The 24,899-nt window shown below is 41.3% G+C and overlaps 1 protein-coding gene across 2 annotated transcripts in view; it reads right to left on the bottom strand.

The window, feature by feature from the left end:
* Positions 1–283: 283 nt before the first annotated feature.
* iffo2b (intermediate filament family orphan 2b) overlaps positions 284–24,899 on the bottom strand; it is a 25,105-nt gene continuing 489 nt past the window's right edge. Inside the window, exons 1-8 of one of the 2 annotated variants that reach the window (XM_079218076.1) lie at positions 24,565–24,899; positions 9,267–9,327; positions 7,236–7,331; positions 5,878–6,048; positions 5,106–5,251; positions 4,314–4,491; positions 4,092–4,190; positions 284–3,506 (exon numbers count right to left, since the gene is read on the bottom strand). The exon at positions 24,565–24,899 is cut by the window's right edge and continues 489 nt beyond it. In XM_079218076.1, coding sequence (XP_079074202.1) covers positions 3,273–3,506; positions 4,092–4,190; positions 4,314–4,491; positions 5,106–5,251; positions 5,878–6,048; positions 7,236–7,331; positions 9,267–9,327; positions 24,565–24,899 — 1,320 coding nt within the window. In that variant the 3' untranslated portion in view covers positions 284–3,272. Of the gene's footprint in view, positions 3,507–4,091; positions 4,191–4,313; positions 4,492–5,105; positions 5,252–5,877; positions 6,088–7,235; positions 7,332–9,266; positions 9,328–24,564 lie in introns of both variants that reach the window. The other variant, XM_079218075.1, reaches the window with a different exon arrangement.

Below are 24,899 nucleotides of genomic sequence, written 5' to 3' on the forward strand. Positions count from 1 at the left end.
TATATCTTTAGCTGCAATACAAAATGGTCTTCTGATGACCAAAATATTATTGATTACAGTAACACATACATTAATAAACTATTACGACTATATAAATCACTGACGGCAATTACTGTACATATTTATCTTTACATATAACTTTTGCTAATGGTCGTAAGTATAAGTATATTACATTTAGAAAAAGAACTATACAAACAAAAACAAAATTCTGATCAGCCTACTCTTTGAAAATATTTTTGTTTTGTTTTTATTGAGTGGAAAAAAAGAAACATTAGTGTTGATTTCTATCCAATCCACCATTTTATTGAATTTCCCCCCAATATCAATTGAGTACATTCATCATTTTGAAACCATCTTCCGCAGACCCACGTGAATACATTGTATCAGTTCAAACAAAAATAATAACAAATCTAAGAGAAAAGTAATTAAATTAAAGCAGACGGATCAACCACTTAAAATGAACCCAACAGGACGCTTCCTGTGATGCAAATGAAACACAAACACCAGAATCCAATACAGGGGATTTCACCGAAATATGGCCACAAATATTGCTGCACCGTTATCTCCCCGTCATGTTTATGACATTAAATATAAGAAATAATAACAATTAACAGCAAAGAGGTATGTCTATGAACACCTAAAACTGTATGTTTACACAACAGTTAACACAACCATTTAATCCCATTGCCACACTGATAAAAAACAATCCTATAAACCCTTTTTAGTATGAAACATTCACACCCACCTGGACCTAATGTGCATACATCTAGGTCACACATACTGCAAGAACCCGTTTAGTAAAGCAAAATATACCAAGGTCTCCAATAACAGCACACCATATATCCCTGGATTTGAACCGCTACATTTATTTTGCTCAGCTTTTGTCTTTAAGGTCTTTAGAGGACGCCTCCAATCAAACTACATTCATTAAGGAGGGTTGCTGCAGTTTTATCAACTGGATGTCGTTTGAATTTCACCTGCTCCAACATACAGGTGTTGTCTGTGTAATGTCTCGTCGTTTATGGTGGTGGTGGGTGGTGGGCATGCACTAACACTACCACAGTTAGTAGATTTCGTAGCTTGATGTCCATCTTTGTCATGTTAGTGTACACTTTGCTTTGGTTGGCTGGTTAGTGTGACGGTGGTGTGGTGTCGGCTACAACTGTGTTGTGAGGCTTCTGATCGTTACAGCCATTCAATTAATAAATAAAGCCTTTGATGTCAATGCCAAGTACAGTACCAATAAAATATGTTACTTATCAGGCTGGTTTTACATCAACTCAAACATAAAATTATATGAAGGAGGTGAGGAACCGTTTTACTCACCTCCTTCATCATATAATTGTTTTTTATTATCTGTGATCTGATCTGGTCTGCAAGTGACCATAGCAACAAGTTTCATAGTCCTGTAAAATTAATAATAGCAGAATATGGCGACAATAACACACATTTTGGTTAACATAGAATGATTACAAAACAGTGAAAAATACATTTTATGCCACAAATACAATGAAGTAATGATTAGGATTGACGCACAGTCTGCATTGCAGCTATTTAGTTAAAAAAAAAAGATGTTATAAAAGAAAGACCCATAGCTCCTTTCTCCACACAAACATGCTGAAATAAGAAAAGGCCTGAATTTTAACATTCTGCTTCTATAAAACTTCAAGATAGAAGTAGCACTTAATTAATCTTTGATCCAGCAAACCGTACATACATTATAATACAAAGCGGTGATTAAAAAGATCACCTCTGCCCCCATGCGTCAGTCACTTTCCACGCCAATCCACTGAGAACACAGAAAAGCGAAATTGTGAGACATCTCCATCAGTTGCAAAGAGACGTAACATGAACTAAAAGGCCTCTGGGGTATACGATCACATGCCGACAGCCCTCTATGTACAGTCTGACACTTCAAGCCCCGATTCAGAAGAGACGAAGCAGGATGTGCAACCCATCTGGAACAGAGACCCCTGCAGGACAGCAGGTGTCAAGCTCATAAAAACCACACATGGAAAAGAAAAGAAAAAAGATGTCATCCATGAAGATGTGAAAGGGAAACTTTTCGAAATGCATCCTTTGGTTTTTCTTAAGACGGTGGAGGGCATTGTTTGGCTTTGATAACTTTACTTTGATTTCTTTCACAAAAATACTGGATTTTAACAATTTTTAATCACATGTCTTGATGTGTACAAAATAAGATGAGAACAATGTTTCCTCAGTAAAGTACATCAGAATCAGAACAATGCACATGTCTGTTTCAGTGGCAAGTAGCATCAGGTGGATGTTGACTACTAAAGTAATAAATGAAGATATTAGTCCCTTGATGTGGGGACACTGTTCCAGTTTTTAATGTTGATGTCCATGAAAAAAAAAAGTCCCGTACTATAAGATTATTTCACGCTCAAACACACACAACATAAAGAGCTCTCAAAATGATACATAGAAAACACCTGCTTTGCTGAAAAGGCTAATTGTATTGGTTTGAAGAGAAACAAGGAAAGGTGAAGTCCAAAAATAAGGCCAGCTAAATTGCATAGAACTTCAGTAGTGCACTGATGCATCAAAAGGCTGTGCTCCTTTCCTCTGTCGACTTTGGCAACTCTGCAGAGTTCCCTCAGAAACCACCAGAACTCCACCACCATTTGTCTTCCCTCCTTGTTTTGTCTCCTTGGCAGAAGACACTTAAACCCCAAACAGTTTCATTTGGACTGCAAACGAAAACAAAATTCTGATCCAATTTAGGTGCACATACGTTCTTACAATCTAAATTAAGTATAAAAAGTATATGTAAAGCTGGATGAATGTTTTCATGAATTATATGTGAAGGAGCACAATATGTACTATTTGAAATTCCTTTAGAATAAAAGGACATTAATAGGGTAAGAATTTGTACAAAATACTTCTTAGCCGGTGTAAAATATTAGAGATTTATTTTTCTCTGCTCTAAAATGATGTGAAGCTCTGGACGTGGATCCAGCGAGGCAGCAGTGAGGAAGAGAGCACAGCTTGGGCTCTATTTTCACACATTCTCTTTGTGAAGTAAAGACCCCCAACACCACCACCACCACTTCCTAACAAAATAAAGAGTATAAAAGCACCAGTTCAGGTCCTGCAACAGTGAGCATGACCATCAGAAATTAAACAGGTCAAACAGGCCCAGATTTAGGTTGCTCCACCTCTCTATCAGGGTGGAGCTCGATACACATTTGACCCCTGTGATGACGAGGGGCGTTTAGGAAGAGGTTGGACAATGGCCGGCTGTGCGACCATCAACTAACGGGGACCTCAGCCTCTGCGTCCTTGTCCAAAATCTCGTCCTGGATCTCGTCTGTGTTCCCTGAGTCGCTGCTGGCCACGGAGCTGACAGAGGGAGAGTTCCTGCCGCCTTTGATCATCCTCCGACAGGTCTCCATCTGCACGTCCAGGCCTCTTTTCATGCTGCACATCTCCATGTACTCCTGCAGATGTCGGTTCATGTCACTCTTTGCTGTGGCCAACTCATCCTGGGAGAAGGGAAACAGATTAAACAGAGTGAGGATGGAAGAAACTGGGCGAAAAGTACTGTTGTGGGGAGGATTGACTGAAGCTAGGCCCTCAGTGGCTTTACCAGCATTTTAAAGGCACTCTACCCTGAAACACCATAATATCTCAAAATAATATAATATAACAGTGTGGAATTGGTTCAACATGTTTAAGAAAAATTTATGAAAATATGGATAATTTCCTGGACAAATTATATACAGTATGTACAACTTATTAAATATTATAATTGACTGTTTTAGCAGTTAGTATACAAAAATATCAACACACTTTACCAATTAAAACTAACAGGAAATTATACAATACGTCGGTTGTCATTCAAACTGCCAATAAACTTAACAAATGGTCTTAAAAATGTTTTTCCAAATGTTTCCCAATATTTCTTTAGAGCTGTTTCACCACCACCCAGCTGTGAGTAGTTGCCCCATTAACATTGTGCATTGCATTGTGGGAGAAAAGAGTCATCAATCACGTCTAATGTTTCTTATCGTTTTATGTTTTTGGTTTGCTTTAATCGGGTTTTGTGCTTGCAAGTCTACGTTGCCTACCTCGATCTCGCCAATGGTCTCCTGGTACTCCTGCTCTCTGGTCTTAAATAGTGACTCTGTTTCATCAATGAGGCTGCCAAGACTTCCATCCTGGGAGTCCTTAGAGAGCACAGACAGAATTCTCATTCATCATGCATGAGGAAATGTCTGACACAGCCCCATAGCAATGAGTTTAAAAACCATCTACTTTGCAAAAGGACCATAAATGCAGACAGGACTCACTGGCTCAGCGGCTTCATCGCTACCACCGGCGGCAGAGCAGGCGGCTGTGCCAGGCGCTGCGGTGATGGCGCACGATGGTATGTTGTAGTTTGCAAAGTCCTCCCACAGCAACAGAGTGTCCTCATTTTCCTCCCACGTCAGACTATCACAGTCGTCGTCAATTTCAAACGTCTCGCGCCTAGCAACAAATGAGTTATCTGAGCAATGTCTGCGTAGGGACAAGGACAGGGAACGGAAAGGAACAGGAGAGAGAGAGGGGAGAGGAGAGGAAGAACAAGTATAACAGATGCCAGATCCAGCAAAGGTCACAAACAAAGAGGAAGATGTGCTTATGAGGAAGACAAACAGATGGAAGGAAGAGTTTATGGAAAACGAGCAGTGCTGAAAAATATTTCATGGGTCAGTGATTAGTAAATAGGCTATTCCAAAATGATCAATAACTATGAGAGTAAAAACCAATAGAGAGCACCCCAAAATAACTACTGTGACTTAAAGAAAGCAAGTTAAGGCCATAAGTATTAACGTATATCTGCTTGTTTTTGCTGAATGGGCGTACTGCGTGTCAGTTGCAACACTTCATCTCAGCACTAGAGGGAGATGAAGGAATACACAGTGTGATTCCATCAAAACATCTCCTGGTATATTATACCTGCAGATAATATTTAGGCTCATTCAAAGCAGAGAGAACCATATTCTGATGTGTGTGTGTGTGTGTGTGTGTGTGTGTGTGTGTGTGTGTGTGTGTATGTGTGTGTGTGTGTGTGTGTGTGTGTGTGTCTGAGAGCCTCTTACAGCTGGTTGAGCATGCGTTTCATTTCGTCCGTGATGTTGAGCGACCCGGGGACGTCCTCCGAAGGGCTGGGCTCGGCATCCATCTCTGAACTGTCCTCATCGGACACGACTTTCCGCTCTTTTCTCCTGCAGCAGGCCATGGCGCCCTGCGACACACACGCACACAACATAATATAAACCTGTTGCTTGTGGATCCAGGGAAAATCTTTATGAGGTTTATCAAAAACATAGTTTATCATAATAAATATGTTCTGTGGAAGAAAACTGCTGTTTGATCATAATCATCAAGTATTTTTCTGAATGCTTGGTGCCACAGCCACCTTTATACATACTGTAAACATAAGAAGTACCATTGAAAGTATGGACTTACTGCATACCGACACGTAACACAAGAAAAGTCACCAACTCCAGTCACAGTGGATTTACACTGTCAGCGCAATATGATAACCTTGTGTGCAGGAAGAGTTACCACTTCAGCATTTCACTTTCGTGTGTGTGTGTGTGTGTGTGTGTGTGTGTGTGCGTGCATATGTAAGAGTTACTACTGTAAGTATTCTGTGTGTTTATATGGTTGTTTGTGTGTTTGCAAACATGCAGGCATGCATTCCTGCCCCTTCTAGGCGGGTCATTGAGTCCATGAAACCGTCACCACACACATTCAGCCACTGGCAGCTCTGATTTCATTGAGAGTGCTGACTGTTTCTTTCACAGAGGAATTCATATTTTTTCTTCGATTACTGTCAAACAGTGAAACAGCAATATGGGCACCCACCTTCTCTGGGACAGACCTAGCCGGACCCATGGTGAACATCTTTGACATGTCCTCTGAGTTGCGTTGCTGAGCCACATCGCACAGTTTGGCCGTGATGTCGATCCGCCGGCAAATGTCCATATCCACCCGTCTTGCTTTCTCCTGGATCTTGGTGTCCAGGTCAGACATTTGCTGCATGGGTAAGGATGGTTTTTTGAAGTCCATCTTACACTGTGACACATACAGTACCTGAAGTTGATTCACTGTGGCAGGTGAAGAACTTTAGTAGCCTTCCATCAGCTGATGGTCAGTTGATGGACGTCTACTTAAGTTCTTCTAAGTTTTACTTCAGTTAGTTAATTTTGTCACCAGGAGTTAACAAAGTCAGTGTTGGTAAAACATCATCTCCATGCCAGCTGGTCTTTCACACTTTTAATGGTGACTTTGACTTCTGTTGATTAGTGTCGTACATGTAGTATTTCAATATGTACCATTTTTATCATATTGACCTCTTTTAAGATTGATTGCAATTGTGTTAAATAATTAAAATGAGCTTTATTATTCACAACATTATTATGGCCATTTTGTTAAACTCTGATTTTGTGAGCTATATTGTGTAATCTGTAATTCATTGGCACTTGGCAAGGACACTAGCGACAATAACATCACATATATAGGTCACAGATATTTTGGTTGTTTCTGCTACAGTGAACGTTTTGACAATAGGAGCAATGACAAGAGGGTCACGACAACTACAGCACATAACACAAAATGTTGAAGCACTAAATCTAACCTAAGAGAGCCACTACTCTATGTCACTTACCCGCCTCTGGATTCACACATCAGGGGTCAAGTCAAGCACAGAAAATAATATGACAAATCTACAATGGTCAGATTCCAAAAGATAAGAGAAGCATGATAAACAACAAAGCTTTCCAAAAAAACTAAAACAACATCCGACTTCATTTATCCCTGAGCCAGCACTAGCTGTGACTGGGCCCACTGCAGTATATTATAACTGTATATCACTCTTGAGCAGACCTGCCAGAGAACAATACACAGCTTCACAGAACAGGAAGTGCTCTTGATATACAGCTGCTATTTGAGCTGTTCTCAATGAATGCATGTCTTGGAGGTTTTCTGGGACTATTTATTCTTCCCAAATAAGGAAGGCAGGAAGGGTGTGTGTTTAGTTTTATTATCTAGACCTGTTTGAATAGCCAATGACTCTTAGTAATGTGCAGGAAAACAATTGCACGTCCTTCAAACACTGCTGACGGAACGCTTAACATGATTGCTTTGAGTATGGGAGGTAACGAAGCACATGTGGTGTGAAAGCTTATACAGACATGTCACTCTAGCACTGAACAAATACTCACATCACTCATCAGACTCTTGAAGACCACAAGTTCAGCCTTCAGTTTGTCCACCTTCTCGCTCAGTTCATCCTGGACCTCGGTCGACTCCTCGGCGTCCTGAGAGGACGCCACAGTGAAGGAATTACAATGAGACACATGACAAGTAAACACAGAGACTACGCTTTACCACAATGCACTTTCAAATAAATAAAAAAAGTTCAATAACTCTATAAAGCTGTATATGAAACATTTATAACAGCCATTCGGGTAGATAAAATGCTTGCACTCAGATAAAGCCCTTTTAATCAAATACAGCCTTTATACTTTTCCATTTTCATATTGGTTACTGTTTAACTTTTTATGATCAGTACCCAGAGATCATAGTTTCCTTTCCTTTTTATATTTACATAACTGACATAATGCAAATATGAGCCTTGAAAGCATTTAGTGATACTGAGGGTGTTTGGTCTGTAAGGAGAGGGAACCATGTAGAATCCTTGCATGTGTGTTATGAGACCATAAGAAGGTTGCACACAGAGGTTTTGGTGAATAAGGGACAAGAGAATACTCCAGAATAGTTTAACATTTTGGGAAATAAGCGTATTCTCTTACTTGTGGAGAGTTAGTGTGAGATGATGTGTAGACCAATACCACATTGATGCCTACAGTAAACATGAAACCTAAAATATGAAATAGTTTAGCATAACGTTGGAACAGGAGGAAACAGCTTGCGGTGCTCTTTCCGATCATGTTGGGGTTGTATAGGCAGTTGTGTGCCGGACAATTTGTCTGTCAGGCGCAAGGATTCTATCAAAAGAGATTCCCGGAAGTTAACTGGCAAGAAATAGTCCATAGCACAACCCCTGTAAAATCCACAACATGTTGTTTTTAACTCTCCTACAGGCTGGTAGGCTGATATCGTTTCCAGTCTTTATGCTAAGCAAGCGAATTGTCTCATATTTACCGTACAGGCACGAGAGTGGAATCGATCTCGGCAAGAAACCGAATAGCCATGTTTACCAAGATGTCAAAATGTTCTTTTAAGGATCAACTTAAAATCCTGTCTTTCAAAACATCTGGACCTTACTCATCTACTACATTCACAAAACCTTCAGACTTAAAACATTCAACTGGTATTTCTTATTTATCAAGTCATCTGACCTAAACAAAAAACTTTCTTTAGGGAGCTTGCAAAATACAATCCTGTATTCACATAATTTCCGACTAAATATTTTCCCATCCAATTTAACTTGTAAACACGTGCTTAGCAGTTTAAAGACGGACTTTTACAAAGACTAAAAGGATGACTAACTCTATTGAATTTATTCTGTCATTCGAGGAGTGCCACTATTTGTCAGCACATGGTAACAGTCCTTTGGCTCTAAGCCCTGAACATTAAATGGTTGTTTGCACTGAATTCCCTATCTCTGTACACATTTCCAGTCCCCCCATACACACTGCCTGTGTGCTCTAAAAGGTTAAAGCCCCCATGGGATGGCACTCCACCTCTCTATCTGGGGTTTTGCTGATCCAGAATCCAAGAAAAACGTGCATGCAGTCACCGATTGATTTGCAAAAAAACAGCCGGAAAGATGCCGACCAGATGAGGTACTCACATCAGCTGGGGCCGTGTATGTTTTGTGATACAGCCTCAAGGTGTGACACTCTAAATTGATTTTGCCTCTACATCTATTTCCTGCTATTAACAGAAACATAATGGTCGATTGCTGATGATATTTCATGTTTATATCTATATCTAGGCCAACAGACTCCTCCTGATGGGTTTGTAATAAAGTTTCTCTAATCTGACACATATCTTCCTGCTGCTTCTAGTCAAGATCGGTGGAGTGCCCACATAATACAACACAACAATAACAGAGCTGTATATAAATGAGTATGCTTGTGCTGTAGTTGCAGTTCGTATGAATGTATGCATACGCTTTATCTTTTGATCGTATTTGTGCTCCTTGCCTGCATGTGGTAAATGGGCTTTGGCAAGACTTCAAACAGCCGTGGATTGTGGATTGTATTCTATTCTTTATGTTTCCCAACCTGCTGCATAGATTCCACCGTGGACTCCAGCTGCTCTCGCTTGGACAGCTCCTCCTCCCATCTGCAACACAGAGCACAGAGGTGGGTCAGTTACTTCTGGGCCCGGTCCCCCGAGGGCCACTAGACAGGTTAATAGCACTTTTGTGGGGATAATACTCCCATCTCTGATTACAAAATACCCTTGACAGTGTGGGTTCACACCCACTTTCCCCCTTATTTTCAATCTTTTGTGTACTTCCTTCTTTGTGCAGTCATCTTTATACTCCCACTGCCTCAATAAAAACTATGGAGAGAATGGAGTTCCATCCTTCTCCAAACACAACATTTATCATGATAGTTTTTGAACATTCAAGTGACAGTAGAGGTTTAACACACCCAAAAAAGGGTGGAGTATCTCTGCTGCAGCCTGAATATCTTTATGCTGACTATTTTCCTCATGAAGTCTCAGGAGTGAGTTATAAGATGACAATTCAAAGCAAATGATGAAATTAATCTTTAGTCATGCCATTGACAGAGATAAAAACCTTCACAGATAGAGTTTATGTGTTACCGACCCTTGTGTAAAGTGTCAAGTACATTGAATTATGCAGCACATTATAGTTGCCAGTTGGTCATCCAGTAAATCACATTAAAACAAGCAGCTCATATTATTGGTTTAATCAATTCGCAAGTAATAAGATGGCCCAAGAGTCTACAGCCATACTTGCCACTCTGTGAAGCTGTACTTTGACACAGCAGTGTTTTGAGCTAAAAGCTAATGTCACAATGACAATGCTAAAATGCTGCGGGGGTTTAATGTGCAGTATGTTCACCATACTGGTTTAATGTTTTAGCATGCATGCTGAGCATGAATGTCAAGGGATCACAAAAGTGAACGTGTGACATTTGTTTCACACATTCATGAGGGGACACACCAATGTGTGAACCAGATGTCATGGCAATCAATCCAATAGTTGTTGAGATATTTCAGTCTGTATGAAAGTGGTGAGCCGACTGACCGGGAAACCATCCCCACAGTCAGTACAGCTAGCATGCCTAAAATTAGCCATACAGCTAGCATGCCTCAAATTAACCATACAGCTAGCATGCCTAAAATTAGCCATATAGCTAGCATGCCTAAAATGAAAGTGCCAGACCCCCCCCATAGACTGCAGGCTATTATTAGCAACACAGTCCTCTTTTCCTTCTCTTCTGACAGTTCATATCACTCATCTGCGCCATGGCAGCTATATAAAAACAAAATCAGGAGCCTCTTTATTTGCCTTGTATGTACTGCACGCAAAGGCACAGACCGCTCTGCATCAGTCAGCTCAGCGTGTTCCTCCTAATACACACTCATCCTGTTCACTTGGATATGAGACAGAAGGCATGCTGAGTCACGGACGCTTCCCAAAAGAGAGTTTGAGGTTGAGAATGGATAAAGAAACTTCATCAGTAGTATGAAATAACCGCACACGGTCAGACACCCATGTGAGGATGAGCCACTGTGAGCCACATGGACGACGACAGTGGAGGATTAAAAGGAGAAGAGTGTTCTGTGTGTGTGTGTGTGTGTGTGTGTGTGTGTGTGTGTGTGTGTGTGTGTGTGTGTGTGTGTGTGTGTGTGTGTGTGTGTGTGTGTGTGTGTGTGTGTGTACTGTTCTGTAAGCAGCGCATGCCTGACCATATATGTTTACTGTGAGGGAGAAAGCTGAAATCTGACGACCACTAATGCATTCTGGGACACCACTGTAATCTTTACCATGGAGGGTCACAAACACAGCCTGGAGTCACTTCAGTATCACAACATGCGTCACTAGATATTCACTTTCTCAAAAGCACACAGCCTTGTTTCCATTCAGGACCCACTGAATGTACACTGTCTAATTAGGGAGAAGTATTCCTCGGCAGGGCGTGCCAGCTCACACTGGGATTGAAGCCTTGTTCTAAAAATGCTGCCAGGGCTGCTTTACAGTGACCACAACACGCCGCCTGTCTGCCGCAGGACTCTGGCTAAGGTTGTTGGGGTTCACAACTGCATCACATCCTCCGCAGACACAAATTGGTTTGTCACAGCATCTGCATCACTTGTGTTGTCACTTCCTGAAGAAACCACCACGTCCTTTCCTTCAATACCGCAGGCTGATAACTGGACAACATGATTAAATCGACCTAGTGATGGAGGGAAAGCCTCCCTGTGTCAACAATGTGTCACGGCCGTTTATGTCATCTATCAGGTAATGGAGTCATTGACAGAACTAAGCAGCAACCGCTTCCACATTATTTGGAGCAGCTACACTTCAGCAGTCCATAAAAGTCAAATGGAAAACCATGGACTGTTTTCTAGCATCCAGATTCAAATGTCTCATCCAAACAAAGGTGACACGACCGCATACCAAAAGTATTCTATCGGGCCTGTCTGCCATAACTGTGGTTCTGGTTTTCCTGTACCTTTGGCTTGACTCAGTCAAACGAGCACACCCGGAGTCTCCTTACAAGGACAAAGACAGCGGGAGGGTTGGCGCCTGTGTGAACTCTTAGACATCTGTTCACCACCAGAACCATCCTCTGTAATATCGCTAACTGTGCGGTGTTAAAGATGTGCTTGTGCATCCTGCAAAGCCATACAATGTTGTTGTTTTTCTCCATTTTTGGGAGACAAAAATAAACACAAATAGATTATAAAGCAAAGCCAAAATTGTATTATTTTCTCAAAAGCCAAATAAAGGTACTCTCAAATTGTTCCAAAAAAATTAGAAGCACTATTAGGGAAATACTCTAGTAATGTTTCCTCCAATCCAATCTAATATTGAACATATGGTTTGTTTTCTTAAACCAGTAATGTATGGTTAACTATAGTAGCATTTAAAGTCACAATCTGGATATCCGTTTGGTTCACTTCGGTGGCGATAAGTGTGATAAAGATGTGGAGCTGGATCTCACCTCCCAGAGATACAAACGATGTGCGCCGTTTGTGATTTTTCCTGGGACTGTTGCCACAGACACCCAGTTTGTAATACTGCAAATGTAATGGTTTCAATCAGTGGTAGAATTACTAGAATTGTTCATATGAAATTAATGAAAAATTCCCATTACAACTTCAAATTACGTGATTTATGAAAATACTGTGGTGCATCACTGCAGGAGAACATGTCTCACATCAAACATTTCCTCATATGATTTTTGTCTGTTAAAGCATACAATAGCATTCCTGTAGCGCCTGCCAACTAACACACCCTGCCTTGTGTGGCCTGAGAGTTGGCACGCAAGCCGCCTCGATGTTTTCTCCTCACTGTGCGGGAGGACACCGCATGCACACATCCAAACCTGTTACTCTAATGTTCCTGCGCTTGATCATTTTTAACGCCATATTTTTATGTCCCCATAATGATTTGATCTCAAAGGCTGATTTATCTCGTCCAGAACTGAAATGAAGACAAAATGTCTTTGAGGTGACTATCAAATGATTATTTTAACGAGCACAAATTTGATCTGACGTGCAAAATTCCAAAGATCTGTTGTGCAACAGGCGGTAAATACCAAAAGGAGCACATGGAAAACGTTGAGGTGTGGTTGTGTATCACTCCACAAAGCCTCCATAGCTCCTTGCAAACTAAAGTTTGAGTCAGACAACACCCTGTTTAAACTATCAGTGAACATTCTCAGTCACCAGACATCCAATTCTAAGCTCCAAAAACAGACTTTTTTAGTTGACACTAATCATAATGTGCCTTTTCTGAAGCAAACTCTGTAAAATAGAATCTAAGTCGAAACACTATGAACAGAGTTTAATAGGGCCATTACAATTCATTCTCATGAGGGCAGGCAATAGTGAAACAGGAAGTGTTATATGATAACAGACTAAAGGATCAATACATCTGGCTACATGTAGGACAAACACCCATTCAGCTCAGCTGCTCGTATATGAAACGATGCCTCTGGCAGCTTTAACAAATCACATCTGAGATTCCAGAGGCATGTGATTCCTTCCATGGATTCCTATAGGTGCCGATATAATGTCTTCGCCATGACACCAGCATCCCCCCACCATCTATTTGCAATTATAAGGTGGAGATGCCAGGGCCATATTTTACTTTCCGGACAGATTCTTCCTATAATCATGGGTGGATAGGAGGAGCGTGATGGGAAGAAGCATTTGTGGCACAGAGATGTGAAATAGTAAGCCGCTCCTGAGAGAGAGAAAAGGGAGAGATGTGACTATCGTAGGTCATTGATTGAATGTCAGGATGCTCTGTAAGCTATAGCCTCCCCAGACGACACAGAGACACACGTGTGGCATGCTAATGATGCACCAATGTGAAATGGATCGGGCCCGCAGGAGGATTCAGCCCACCGCCCAGCTGCTCGAGGGTCTCTGCTGATGAGACAACGCACCAATGTCAAAGCTAATTTCCTTGCTCTGCTCCCTCCCTCCCTGACCTCATCCATATCGACAACACAACCACACACACACAAACACACATTTGTACTTTATCACCCCATTTTCTCAAGCCATCCTGTGTCCATGGGAACCGTGCCATCGGAAGTGAATGCTGATTAATTCCTGGCTCGCTTAAATCATGTAAACTGTGCACAGAGATCATCGCTCACTGACGGATGCTTCCTCTGCTCTATGTTCTACGAGCATGGCCATGACTTAAATATAGCCCTGCCAACCCAGACAGGACACAGACACCACCAGGCCGAACGAGAGGAATGTCGGTATTGCTAAGTGACCGCAGACATGATCCCAAGTCACCATTATTACCAGTCCTTTGGGATTGAGTAAATTGTGGGAGTAGCGAACATAGGGGGCAGTATTTGGGATCGGTCGACTGATTACTCGAAATCTTGTTAGAGGACATTTTAAATGTTCTGTAACGTCATGGATTACAAAAGCATTTCATATATATTTACATATTCTACTTCTGAAAGACGTAGCCTAGGAATGGATACGAAATGTTAAAGGTGAGAATATTCTTTCTTTCTCAATTACTTGATTTATCATGATTACATTGAAGCATGTGTATGTTAAAGGTTTGATAGCAGCACAAGCAGGACAGGGGCAGCAGCAGCTCAGTCCCTGGGGACTTGGCTTGGGAACTGGAGGTTTGCATGGAAGTAGGCCAGTTGGCCTCCTGGACGCTGCCGAGGCTCCCTTGAGCAAGGCACCTAACCCCAAACTGCTCCCCAGGTGCTCTGTAGCAGCTGCCAAGTTGTCCTAATACTAGGTTGGGTTAAATGCAGAGGCTTCATTTCACTGTGAGTCTTGTGTCATTTTCCTGTTGTCTTGTGTACATGTGTGACTATGAAAGTTGATTTACCGGTAAATAACCTTTTGACAGCTGCAGACCTGCTGTGCTTTGAGCTAAATGCTAACGTCAGCATGCTAACATGTCCCTGTTGATAAGACTGGCCTATTCATGTTAAGCAGGCATACTGTTTATCAGCTCGCTTTAGCATGCTCACGTGTGTTAATTAGCACTAAACACAAAGTACAGCTGAATTTCATTAGTTCAGAAACTCTTTTTCATAGAGTTTTAGACACACACAACACATGTGACCTCATAATGACACTACTAGGTGAAATGAGATAGGTGAATGGGTGTATCAACTTTTATGGCAATCGATGCAATAGTTGTTAAGATTTTGCAATACTTTTTTTTCCTAAATCAATCTCATGGTAGTGCTAGAGCAAAAGTCAGGGGATTAACAAAGTGCTACTTTAAAAAAATACAGTATATTTAAGTTAAGAGAAAGATTTGGTCTGCTAGAACTAGAATTCCCAGTTACGACATACTGGAATGGGGGTGAAATGAATGGAAGTATCATAAATGACACATTCTACTGTCTTTCCGGTTAAAGATTAACTTCAGACATTCTGGTTGTGAAATGTGACAGTGAGAACTAGATAACTGGATCGCTTCATCATCCAAAATTCTTTCCTTTATCGAAAGGCTTTGAAAGTTGTTCGAGACATCTCTCTCAGCATGCATATTTTCTAATATAATTTTTGACTTTTCGTATAACTTATTTTTGTGTATGATGTGTTGAATTTTGTCCTGTTTGTCTTGTGTGGACAATGACCTCAGCAAAGTAATTTCCTTGTTGCCAGCAATAAAATCAACTCACCAATGCAGTGAGTCTAATCATATTAGAGCGCCTGGTGTATAAATACAAGGTTATCTATGCTAATGAACATGTTCAACAGAACTGTACTGAAGCTGCACGTGTGTTTCCACTGAGTGGGTCGAGTTGTTAAAATGGGAAAAGCAATGTAACAACTGCTAGATATTCTCTTAGATATTTTATGTGCAATGCAATACAGTGAATGTGCTCTAAATTAGATATATGTCATATGTGCATAAAGGAATACCAGTACATATAAGTGTATGTATACCTCTGTGTGTGTGTGTGTGTGTGTGTGTGTGTGTGTGTGTGTGTGTGTGTGTGTGTGTGTGTGTGTGTGTGTGTGTGTGTGTGTGTGTGTGCCAACTAAGAGGTACATTTTCCAGCAGCACTATCAGATGGGATGCAATGCATGTTTGGAATAGATTGGACGAAATAGCATGAACACTGAGGATGAGGGGTTGTTTGCACTGGGAAATCTAATCTGCAAATCTGATGAATGTTCTCTGTTTTAAACCAGACTTCTGTCTCTCAATTAAAGTTCTTGCAACAACACTGTGTTTGTGTGCACTCAGGGGTGAAGTTTCTACATGCTCCATTTGTGTCAGGGTATCTTCATGCATCATTATCAGAGAAAAACATCATATTGTATGTAATCTACTGTAAATCCTCGCCAGATGGAACCACGTTGCAACACTGCAGGAGCTCTGAGAAGCAAGTTCAGACAGACTAAACTCTTGTACAACATGGACTTGCTACAACACAACAAGACAATATTAATAAATAAAATACAGCCAAGACACAAATCATGTTTCTGACTTGCTTTGGAACAAGGTGAGACTATAACGAACTCTTTGTACACAGATCAAAGCAGCCATCTGAATAGAGGGTTGGGTGCAACATCAACGGAACTCCCTTAACACTGATGGACTGACAGATAATTGGGAGCCAATGTTGTAGCATGTCTAATCCTCTGTCTTTACCCGGCCCCACAATATTGCTACACTGATTCTTTCCAACGATTTGGGTGTGAGCTTGACTTGTTTTCCCTGTACACCTGTACTATCTAATTGCTTATGTCCCAAAGCATGTCCTAGCCCTCTTTTCTCTGGACGCAGGAATGTTGATGGAAGGTTAACTGTAAATTCTTGTTGTGTTTACATGTAATTAATACTGGTTTAAAAAAAATAGGTATGACCTAAGTTCAACCTAAAAAAAAAAGGATAATTGCTTTCAAAGGTACTTATGTATGTGTTTATAATGGCAATAATTACTGATAAGTATTTGTACAGACGTGCAAAGGTGTTGTCTGTCTGTGAAACCAAGGCAAACTTAATGGTTTGTGAAGGTTTATAAGAGGACAGTTAAATGTCTTTGCTGGTAGAAAAAGTCTAAATGTTTTCTGTCAAAAAGGGTTTCTTACTAACTAAGAATGACTCCTGGAAATTAAATTTTAATAACAAATATGTGACTAATTTAATTTATTATTGGTAATATTGCTCTTTTTTTTCTCGCAAAGTAAAACTGTATTTACAAGTAGGAACAGGAATTCATCCGTTGTTTATTAATGTCGTCTGCGCCGGTTGCGGGTGGGGTGGTGACAAAGCGTTGTGACAGAAAATCAGTTTTCCCTGCAGTCTTCACTGCAAACCGACCCCACCCCACATCCTGCAAAGCACACTACTGTGCTGTTGAGCAGTTGTTGTTTTTTCCCACTGATTTTATTCATTGCATTCAACATTTTTGTGCCATCATAATAGGTCTGAGCCCCTTACTGTTGACAAGTATAAGACGTGTAACTGCACATAAACACTTGAGACATCACACTTCACTGAAGAGCCTTCCTAACAAACCTATGATGCGTGGGGCTTTAAGTTGGTTGTTCTAGTTGACAAATAATGACCTGGATTTGTGAGATTCCTTGTGAGTGCACAAGAAAAAGAGCGCAAACAACGGCCGGCATGCCCGGGCCATGCCAGGGTGGAGCTGCACTGTGAGAGACATTAAAGAAGAAAAGAAAATAAAGATGTTCACTTCTGGCACAAATACTCACCAGTGAGGGTGTGTCCAGTCAGATTGTGTGAGACATAATGAAGCTATAAGACATCACAACTAGTCAAATGTCTTTTGTACATCTGGGTACACACACCTGTAGGATGAACCCAAGCAGTGACTATAAAACGGAACCGCTCTATTCAAAATAAATCTGTTTTCTTGACCACAATTATGTTTCAATGAATCTCTTACAGCGAACTGAAACTACCGGCCTGTGGGTAGAACATCCCACGCATGTTTAGAGTGAATAGTTTTTTTTGTTTTCAGTAAACAAATTGTATATTGTGTCTTTATCCCAGGTGCTCTACAATGTGGCTCTCATCAACAACGCATGCACACAACAACACTGAGCAGTGAGCTTCCATGCAGGTCACTGTTCAGTGAACCAACCAACCCTGCGATTCACGGATTGGACCCACTTTTCCTCCTGAGCCACAGCCATCTAATCACATCATCATCTCCGCGATTAATTGTTTTGAGTCATCAAATTCTCATGGGCCAGCCGCTCAAATCTGCACATTTTCTGTGTATTTGCTCTTTTATGGTTGTGAATTGAATATATTTGAGTTCTGACTGTTGGTTGGACAAAAGAAGACATCTGAAAACAACACCTTGCACTTTGGGAAATTGTAATAAAAATAAATAAGTAATAGAATGTTGCAGTTTAAATAAAGGTCTAGTTCCCATTAATTAAGCAAGCTTAACTGCACAACTTGTCGACACAAACACCTTCACACCAACAGGTAATTCAGCAGCTCATACAAGGTTGGTTAAGGTGGACAATTGATTATATTTTTATGTTGAGTTTAATCTGACTGCCAACTGTCAGCTGTAAGGATGATGCTGTTCTCAAGGAATACAATGTGATGACATTACTGGAGCAGTAACAAGGTAGGGAGAGGAGAGGGAATGCTTCCAATTTATTTATTTTTTAAATAAGCCAACCTGGCTAGCAACCAACATTAGATTTTGAGACGCTAACTTTTCTTCTGCTAAAATGAATAGGAAAATCAAAGCTTTGAAGGATGTGAAGATGGAGAAGGCCAAAACCGATAAAGACAATGCAGTATGAGTTTTAAAAGACACATCTGTAAATGTTGCTTTTTGAAACATACATGAAATATAGGCATTCTGTATGTTAAGTAGCAGAAAACATTCACAACCTGTTAGTCTGTGTTTACAAATATATGTTAATAATTTTTGGCACAATAACTTTATTTACATATAGATTCACAGATTGTATCTGTAACATGAAAACATTTATTTTGCTTCTGTAAGAGCCGTAATGAAAACGCTGCCACCGAAGGTTAAAGCACTACATTAAGATGTCCAAGAGGAGCTCCGAGGAGACACATATCTGGTCTACCGTGAGGTCAAGTACAGAAGAACACAAAAGTAGATTTAAGACCATGTCAGGACACTCACACACAACCTCTCCATCTGGCACATGTACAACATTATATATTGCTCAGTGAAGTGTGTGTGTTTTTATGGTGCCTGGCAAAACAGTATTTCTTCTGGAATAAGCTTTTGAAAAACAACGGTTATTAAGTCAGGAGGCTGTGTCAGCACATCTGGGCCTTAAGAAAAGGAACAAAAGCTCTTTAAACTGAGCAGGTCTGAACAGAATAGTTAAATTATGAGGTGTAAATAAGGATTAGATCTGACGATTATGGACTTAGCAGTGAGATTTACTTGGCCTATCAAACTGTACGTCTCCAGCTTTGCCTCAGGCCATAACTGCAGCAAGGCGTAGCAGCGCTTTTCCAAACCACCAACCAAACCTACAGTACAGGACACTTTTCCCCACGCAGTCAGTGCCTACAAAAGACAGGTGCATTCCTGCACTTTTAAATATGGCAACGCGCCACTGCTCTCAGCTGTATCGATACCCATGAATAATCAACCACAGCTGCACAGCAGCTCCAGACACAAGAACACGGAGAACAAAGGCACAACGAAGCAGAGGAGGAAACACATGACACCACCATGGTATCACCCAGAATGTCTGGTTCTCTGAAAGATTTAAATCCTCAAAAACATAATTATGAAAAATGTATAGATTTAAAATGAAAACAACCTTCAATAATTGACTAAAGCAGCAGCTAACTGTAGTTTTTCGAAAACTCAAAAAGAGATCATTAGTGCATTGATTGGGGACTATTTTCAGCTGTGGATTAATAGACATTTGGTGCTCTAGTCTAGTGCATTTGTCCTCAGCCTTTTTGACTTGATGTTTTATTGCCAAACAACACCTACACTTTCATTTACTATTTCACCAGAAAAAAAGATTTGCGCAAATGGAGAAATAATGTGCATTTTGTGTTGCAGAAATGTGATTATTTTTTGCTCTTAACTCATTAATCACCTCAGGACCACTCAGATGTATCTTGCCGGCCCTTGACCCTTGTTGACCCCCACGTTGGCCACCACTGATCTTTACAGCAGCAGGACAGTGAGTGTGGGATTCACTCCAAAAAAACTAAAGTGCCGATGCTCATCATAGTGAAAAAAGCGGTGCAACAGTGTGGCTCCTTGTCCTCTGTGCCATATCAGTGGAGGATATGGCACAGAGGATAACCATAAAAACCATAAACATGATCTGCAATACCAGAGACTGCAAAGGCATGTTGTGAGCTTAAGCAAAGCGCACCACACAGACAGGAAGAGGGAGAAAGAGAGACACAATATAGGCTTTAATCTGAAGCTCAATGGTTTTAGTGAACTGAGTTCTCTCTCTCTCTCTCTCTCTCTCTCTCTCTCTCTCTCTCTCTCTCTCTCTCTCTCTCTCTCTCTTTCTCTCTCTCTCTGTCTCAGCAGCAGGGATTCTCCCACTTCGAGAGGCCCAGTTCAGTGAGGCGGCTGCGTGCCGTGCCAGGGTATGGTGCATGGCTGGCTGAAGGTTGGAGCCTATGTGCTAGGTGACGGCTTAGAGAAAAGCCTTCTCCTGAATAGACGGCCTAGATTATTTGCAGGCAGGTCAGCACCAGACAGACAGAGACAGGCTGAAGAGCTCTTCCGTGCAGCATGTTAGCTATTTGTGGGGAAATATGATATATTTGAAACACAATGCAGCCTTCAGCTTTGGAATCAAAGTCTACCTCGCCCTGTAATTACTTAACAACTCTAAATCCTACGTTCAAAAGAGATGCTCAGCTCTGCCTTTCTCTTCTCTTAATCACAAAAGGAAAGATCAAAGCCTCAGAAAAGCATCTTCGGTGAATCCTCATTGTATTGATCCACACAGCTAAATTCAGCTGCACGTGAATTATTCATGCAGGACTCAGGAGGAACATGCCCAGGAGGCCAAGAGACTTTTCTCTAAACGTCCTGTGTTGCCCCCATTGTGATCTAGCAGGACAGTTGGCCTCCATTCACTAATGGAATAAACAACCAATTAGGAGAGGCCACAGCACTGCTCTCTGGTTCAAGTCTCAACTGAGGCAGAGCGTGTAGCTAATGTGTCCTGGAGCACTACAGTATGTCTGAAAAGCTGCATTGCACCGTAAAAAATTGTATAATAATGTGAATCCACCTGCTCTCTGCATCTCTTTCTATTTTTCGGTGCAATCATCATCTCCATAGCCGCCTCAAACAGCCCCTCTATTCCCCAGAAATGCATGTAAACTAGTCAATAGTATCCTATGATCTGTGCTCTTTGGAATAAGCAAATTTACTACCCTTATCTTTATTCATAGAGCTCTTTAAAAATGTATTAGCATATTAGCACAGTATACCTTTAGTCTGTGCAGTCATCTGCATAATAGATAAAGCTGCAGTATATCTGCACCAACAGTATGACATGTAAATACTAAACAAATATGCACTTTGCCTTCTTGGCGACAGAACGGTTGTCACAGACAGAACACAGTTCCTATCCTACTTAACATATTTGTTGTTGACTGTCAAATGTGTTCGCCAGTGTCCGCTCCTGTTTCCGCGGCATTTTAAGCACAATCGCATGCTGGTGGCAATTGGCGGAGACTCGGTAACCCCCATGTGGTACATTTCACAGCGATGCAAAACAGAGGGATAAAAACTGTGTGGATGAGGACACTGGCATTGACCTTATACCCATTTTCCTTTGCTCGGTCGTTTGTCAGAGTGAGAGGTTTGTGATCCCACGGTCCAGACACTGTGGCACTGAGTGGAAACTCATATAAGTTGGCTGTCTGATTTATGCGGCCCATGCTTGGACACGTGTTTGTGTATGTGTCGTATGATTGTGTGTGAGAGACACAGAGAGGGACTGTAGGGTAAAGGTAAAGTGCTTTTCAAGGATCCACAAATACATCCAGTATCTGTGAAAGAAAAAGTCTGTTCTCTACCCAAAAGATATTGTATAATGGAGAGTATGCAATATGAAAATATTATTTGGGTCAATAAAGGTTTTTGGAGAGAGGAATTTTTCTGCTCAGAAAAACTGCTATTACCTGCAGATAGTTGAGGAAATACATGCATGGTAATCAACAGCATTCTCAAACCTTTCAACTATTTTGTGACGATATAATTCCATCTGAATGTATATTTATCGATATGACTAAAATTGCACTCTTTTAAATTTTTAGACAAATCAAGAAGTAAAAAAAAATACTGTAACCAAAAATAAATCAAGCCAAATCTGTAAAAGGTACTCAAATAGGATTTTGTAACTTTTGTCTGAGGATAGAATATAATACAAGTTGATACACAGAAAAGTACTTTCTTAAATGACACTAGTATGTTGCTTTTATGGTTGTTTATATTGAAGGTTTAAAATATTGTATTTTTTTCCTTTATATTATATTATATTATATATATTCTTACTCTTTTTTGGTTATATTTTAGTTTTTTCAAGCAGCCTCTGTACAAAAAACAACAAATGACAAATCAAACCGTTTTTCCTCCGGCTCAGATATAAGTCTCTTAATCAGAAAGAGACGTATAAAATGACAGAAAGTACACAACCGAGTACATTGTGGCATGAATACAAGCCATGGTCCCGCTGGCTATGCATCTCCTTGTGTGTGTCCCCACTCGTAAAGCTTTAATGAATCACCGGGGCAGTGTGGGAGCACAGGGGGGCTCCGTCGGGATGGAGGACGCCTTACAAAGCAGTCTGTATTAGTACACAGAGGAGTGGAGGGGTGGAGGGGCTGTAGAGGGTGGAGTGAAGGGCGAAGGAATGGCCGAACACAAAGAGCACAGAACAGAACAGGCATGGCAGGACGGGGCTCGGGGATTGAATGCTGAAACGTGACTGTAGTAAAGAGGATTCAGACTGGGAGACGGAGAGAAAACAACTGGTCAGCAATGGTGTAATTATTAGGCTCAGAGCAGAGAAGGAACGTGAGAGGAAAGGAAAGAGATTGATTATCACAATTACTGGGCGATAGAAAGACGCTAAAAATGTGTCTTGTTCCTCAAATGTAAACACAAGTATCACCCCAATACCTATGCCAATGAAAAAACGTGTAGAAAACCAGTATCAACAACTCAACAGACACTATTTTGAGGCATAATATAGGTTTCATGAGTGAATGTGCAAAGTGCTAGAGCTTTTTGTAATTTGCTTGCTAAAAGTCAAATTAAAAAGCAACTGAGACGGCTGTTTCAATGACTTAGAAAGTCAGCAGCTCCCATATTTGCCAAAGGAGATCCCAAATTTTGGACTTTAGCTGCAGCAGTTTTCAATTTGGCTGATGTCCCAGTCGCTGCCGTCCATCTTCTCAAGCAGAAATGCACAAAAAAGGATATGCTAGCGTTACAGAGAATGACTGGACAGGATATCCAGTTCAGGGGAGTGGGGGAGCACACACATTCTGTGTCACTGACTCAGTGCATTCGCAGGGAAGGAGGCCTTCGTCATCGGCGACCTCGCGGGGCCAGACAGAGGCCTTGTTAAAATGCCTTTCGGCTTGAATCATAGCAGCAAACAGAGGCAGGCGGTTGCTTGGCATGTCTCCCCCCAGTAGCCAGCCAAGCAGGCCAGAAGTGACGGGGGTCAGCCGGGGACGGAGCAGTGAGTTCTCAAGGAAACACAATTAATGAGTCTAAAGAATAACAATTGGTGGAGACTGACCCATGCAAAGGTATTTCCTCAGAAGACTGTGAGAAACAGGATCAGTTTAATTCACAATAAACATCTTTGTGAAAGGCTGAGCTCAGCTCTGACATCCTTCATGCAAAATACTACCTCAAGTGTAACTCCATCACTGTGATGTCTGTCATCTGCCTACTATCCTGTAAGATGAGTGTCCGGGGACATTGGAGAACCACACCCACTCGGGAAGCGAAAAGTCACACTGAGAAATAAGAAGTCACATCATAAAAGCCGCTTAAATCTCTCAACCAACTCAGATATCTTTCTGAGAGTTGATCAATTCTGCGACCTAATTAACCTATAATTAAATGTTCGGTCTATAAAATGTCGTAATCTGTGAAAAATGCCCATCACGGCTTCCCTCAGCACAAAGAGATGTCTTCACATGTCCTGTTTTGTCCAAGCAACAGTCCATCATCCAAAGATACTTAAACAGTGCAAAGCAGTGAATCATCACATTGGAGAACATTTTTGTTTTAAAAAAGGACTTGAAAAAAACAATAAAACATTGATCATCAGAATAGTTGCTGATTCATTTTCTGCTAGTCGGCTTATCTTTTCAGCTCTAATGTGAACAATTTAAAAAATAAATAAACAAGCCTATCTTTAAGAGCAATATTGATTATATGTCTTGATTTATTGTAGCACCACATTAGAGCAACGTCTCGTCCTTCAAAACTTTTACATCTTGAATGAGTCAACCCTTACACTTCTGGCAGTAGAGTAACTGCAGTGTTGACTATATGAGGCTTGACGAGAAATTACTCCCACAGGCCTAAAGTGCTCCGTTATAGTCTATAATTTGGACTAATTTTCACTTTCCTTCTTATTGTTGTGAAGCTACGATGAGGGCAGTGATAATAAGGGCCTAAAAAATGAATAGGGGGCCAACAGCAACATTCCATCAGGACCTTTAATGCCTTGCTACTGCCCTGCCAATGATCGGCTCAAGTAAATTAGGATGTATCCAGGAATAAAGACTGGCATACATGCCATGTTTCGTGGAGGAAGTATCAACACATGCACACTAGTTTAACATCAACCTTTACTCACTTTCTTCTATACTCGTCCCTCTCCCGCTTGACTTTGGCCAACACGTTATAAAGAGCCCTCAGCTCCGGGGTAATGGTGTCTATTTGGACCCCGACTCCGTCCGGATGCGACCACGTCACCCCGGGCCCGCGCAGGGTCTCATAGCGCTCCCCTTGCCTCCGGACGTGGGTGAAACTCCAGATGGTTCCCGGCAATCGCGAATCGGGACCATCGGTCTGCACGGCAACTTCACGCGCGTATAGGTGTCGGTACTGCGTTTTCAGCAGAGCTTGCTGCAGCTGGCTCTCCAGCAGTTTGTTTCTCCTCTCCAGTTCGTGGACTTTGGCAAGGAAGCA

The sequence above is a fragment of the Taurulus bubalis genome (genome assembly GCF_910589615.1).
Source record: "Taurulus bubalis genome assembly, chromosome: 5".
Taxonomy (NCBI): Eukaryota; Metazoa; Chordata; class Actinopteri; order Perciformes; family Cottidae; genus Taurulus; species Taurulus bubalis.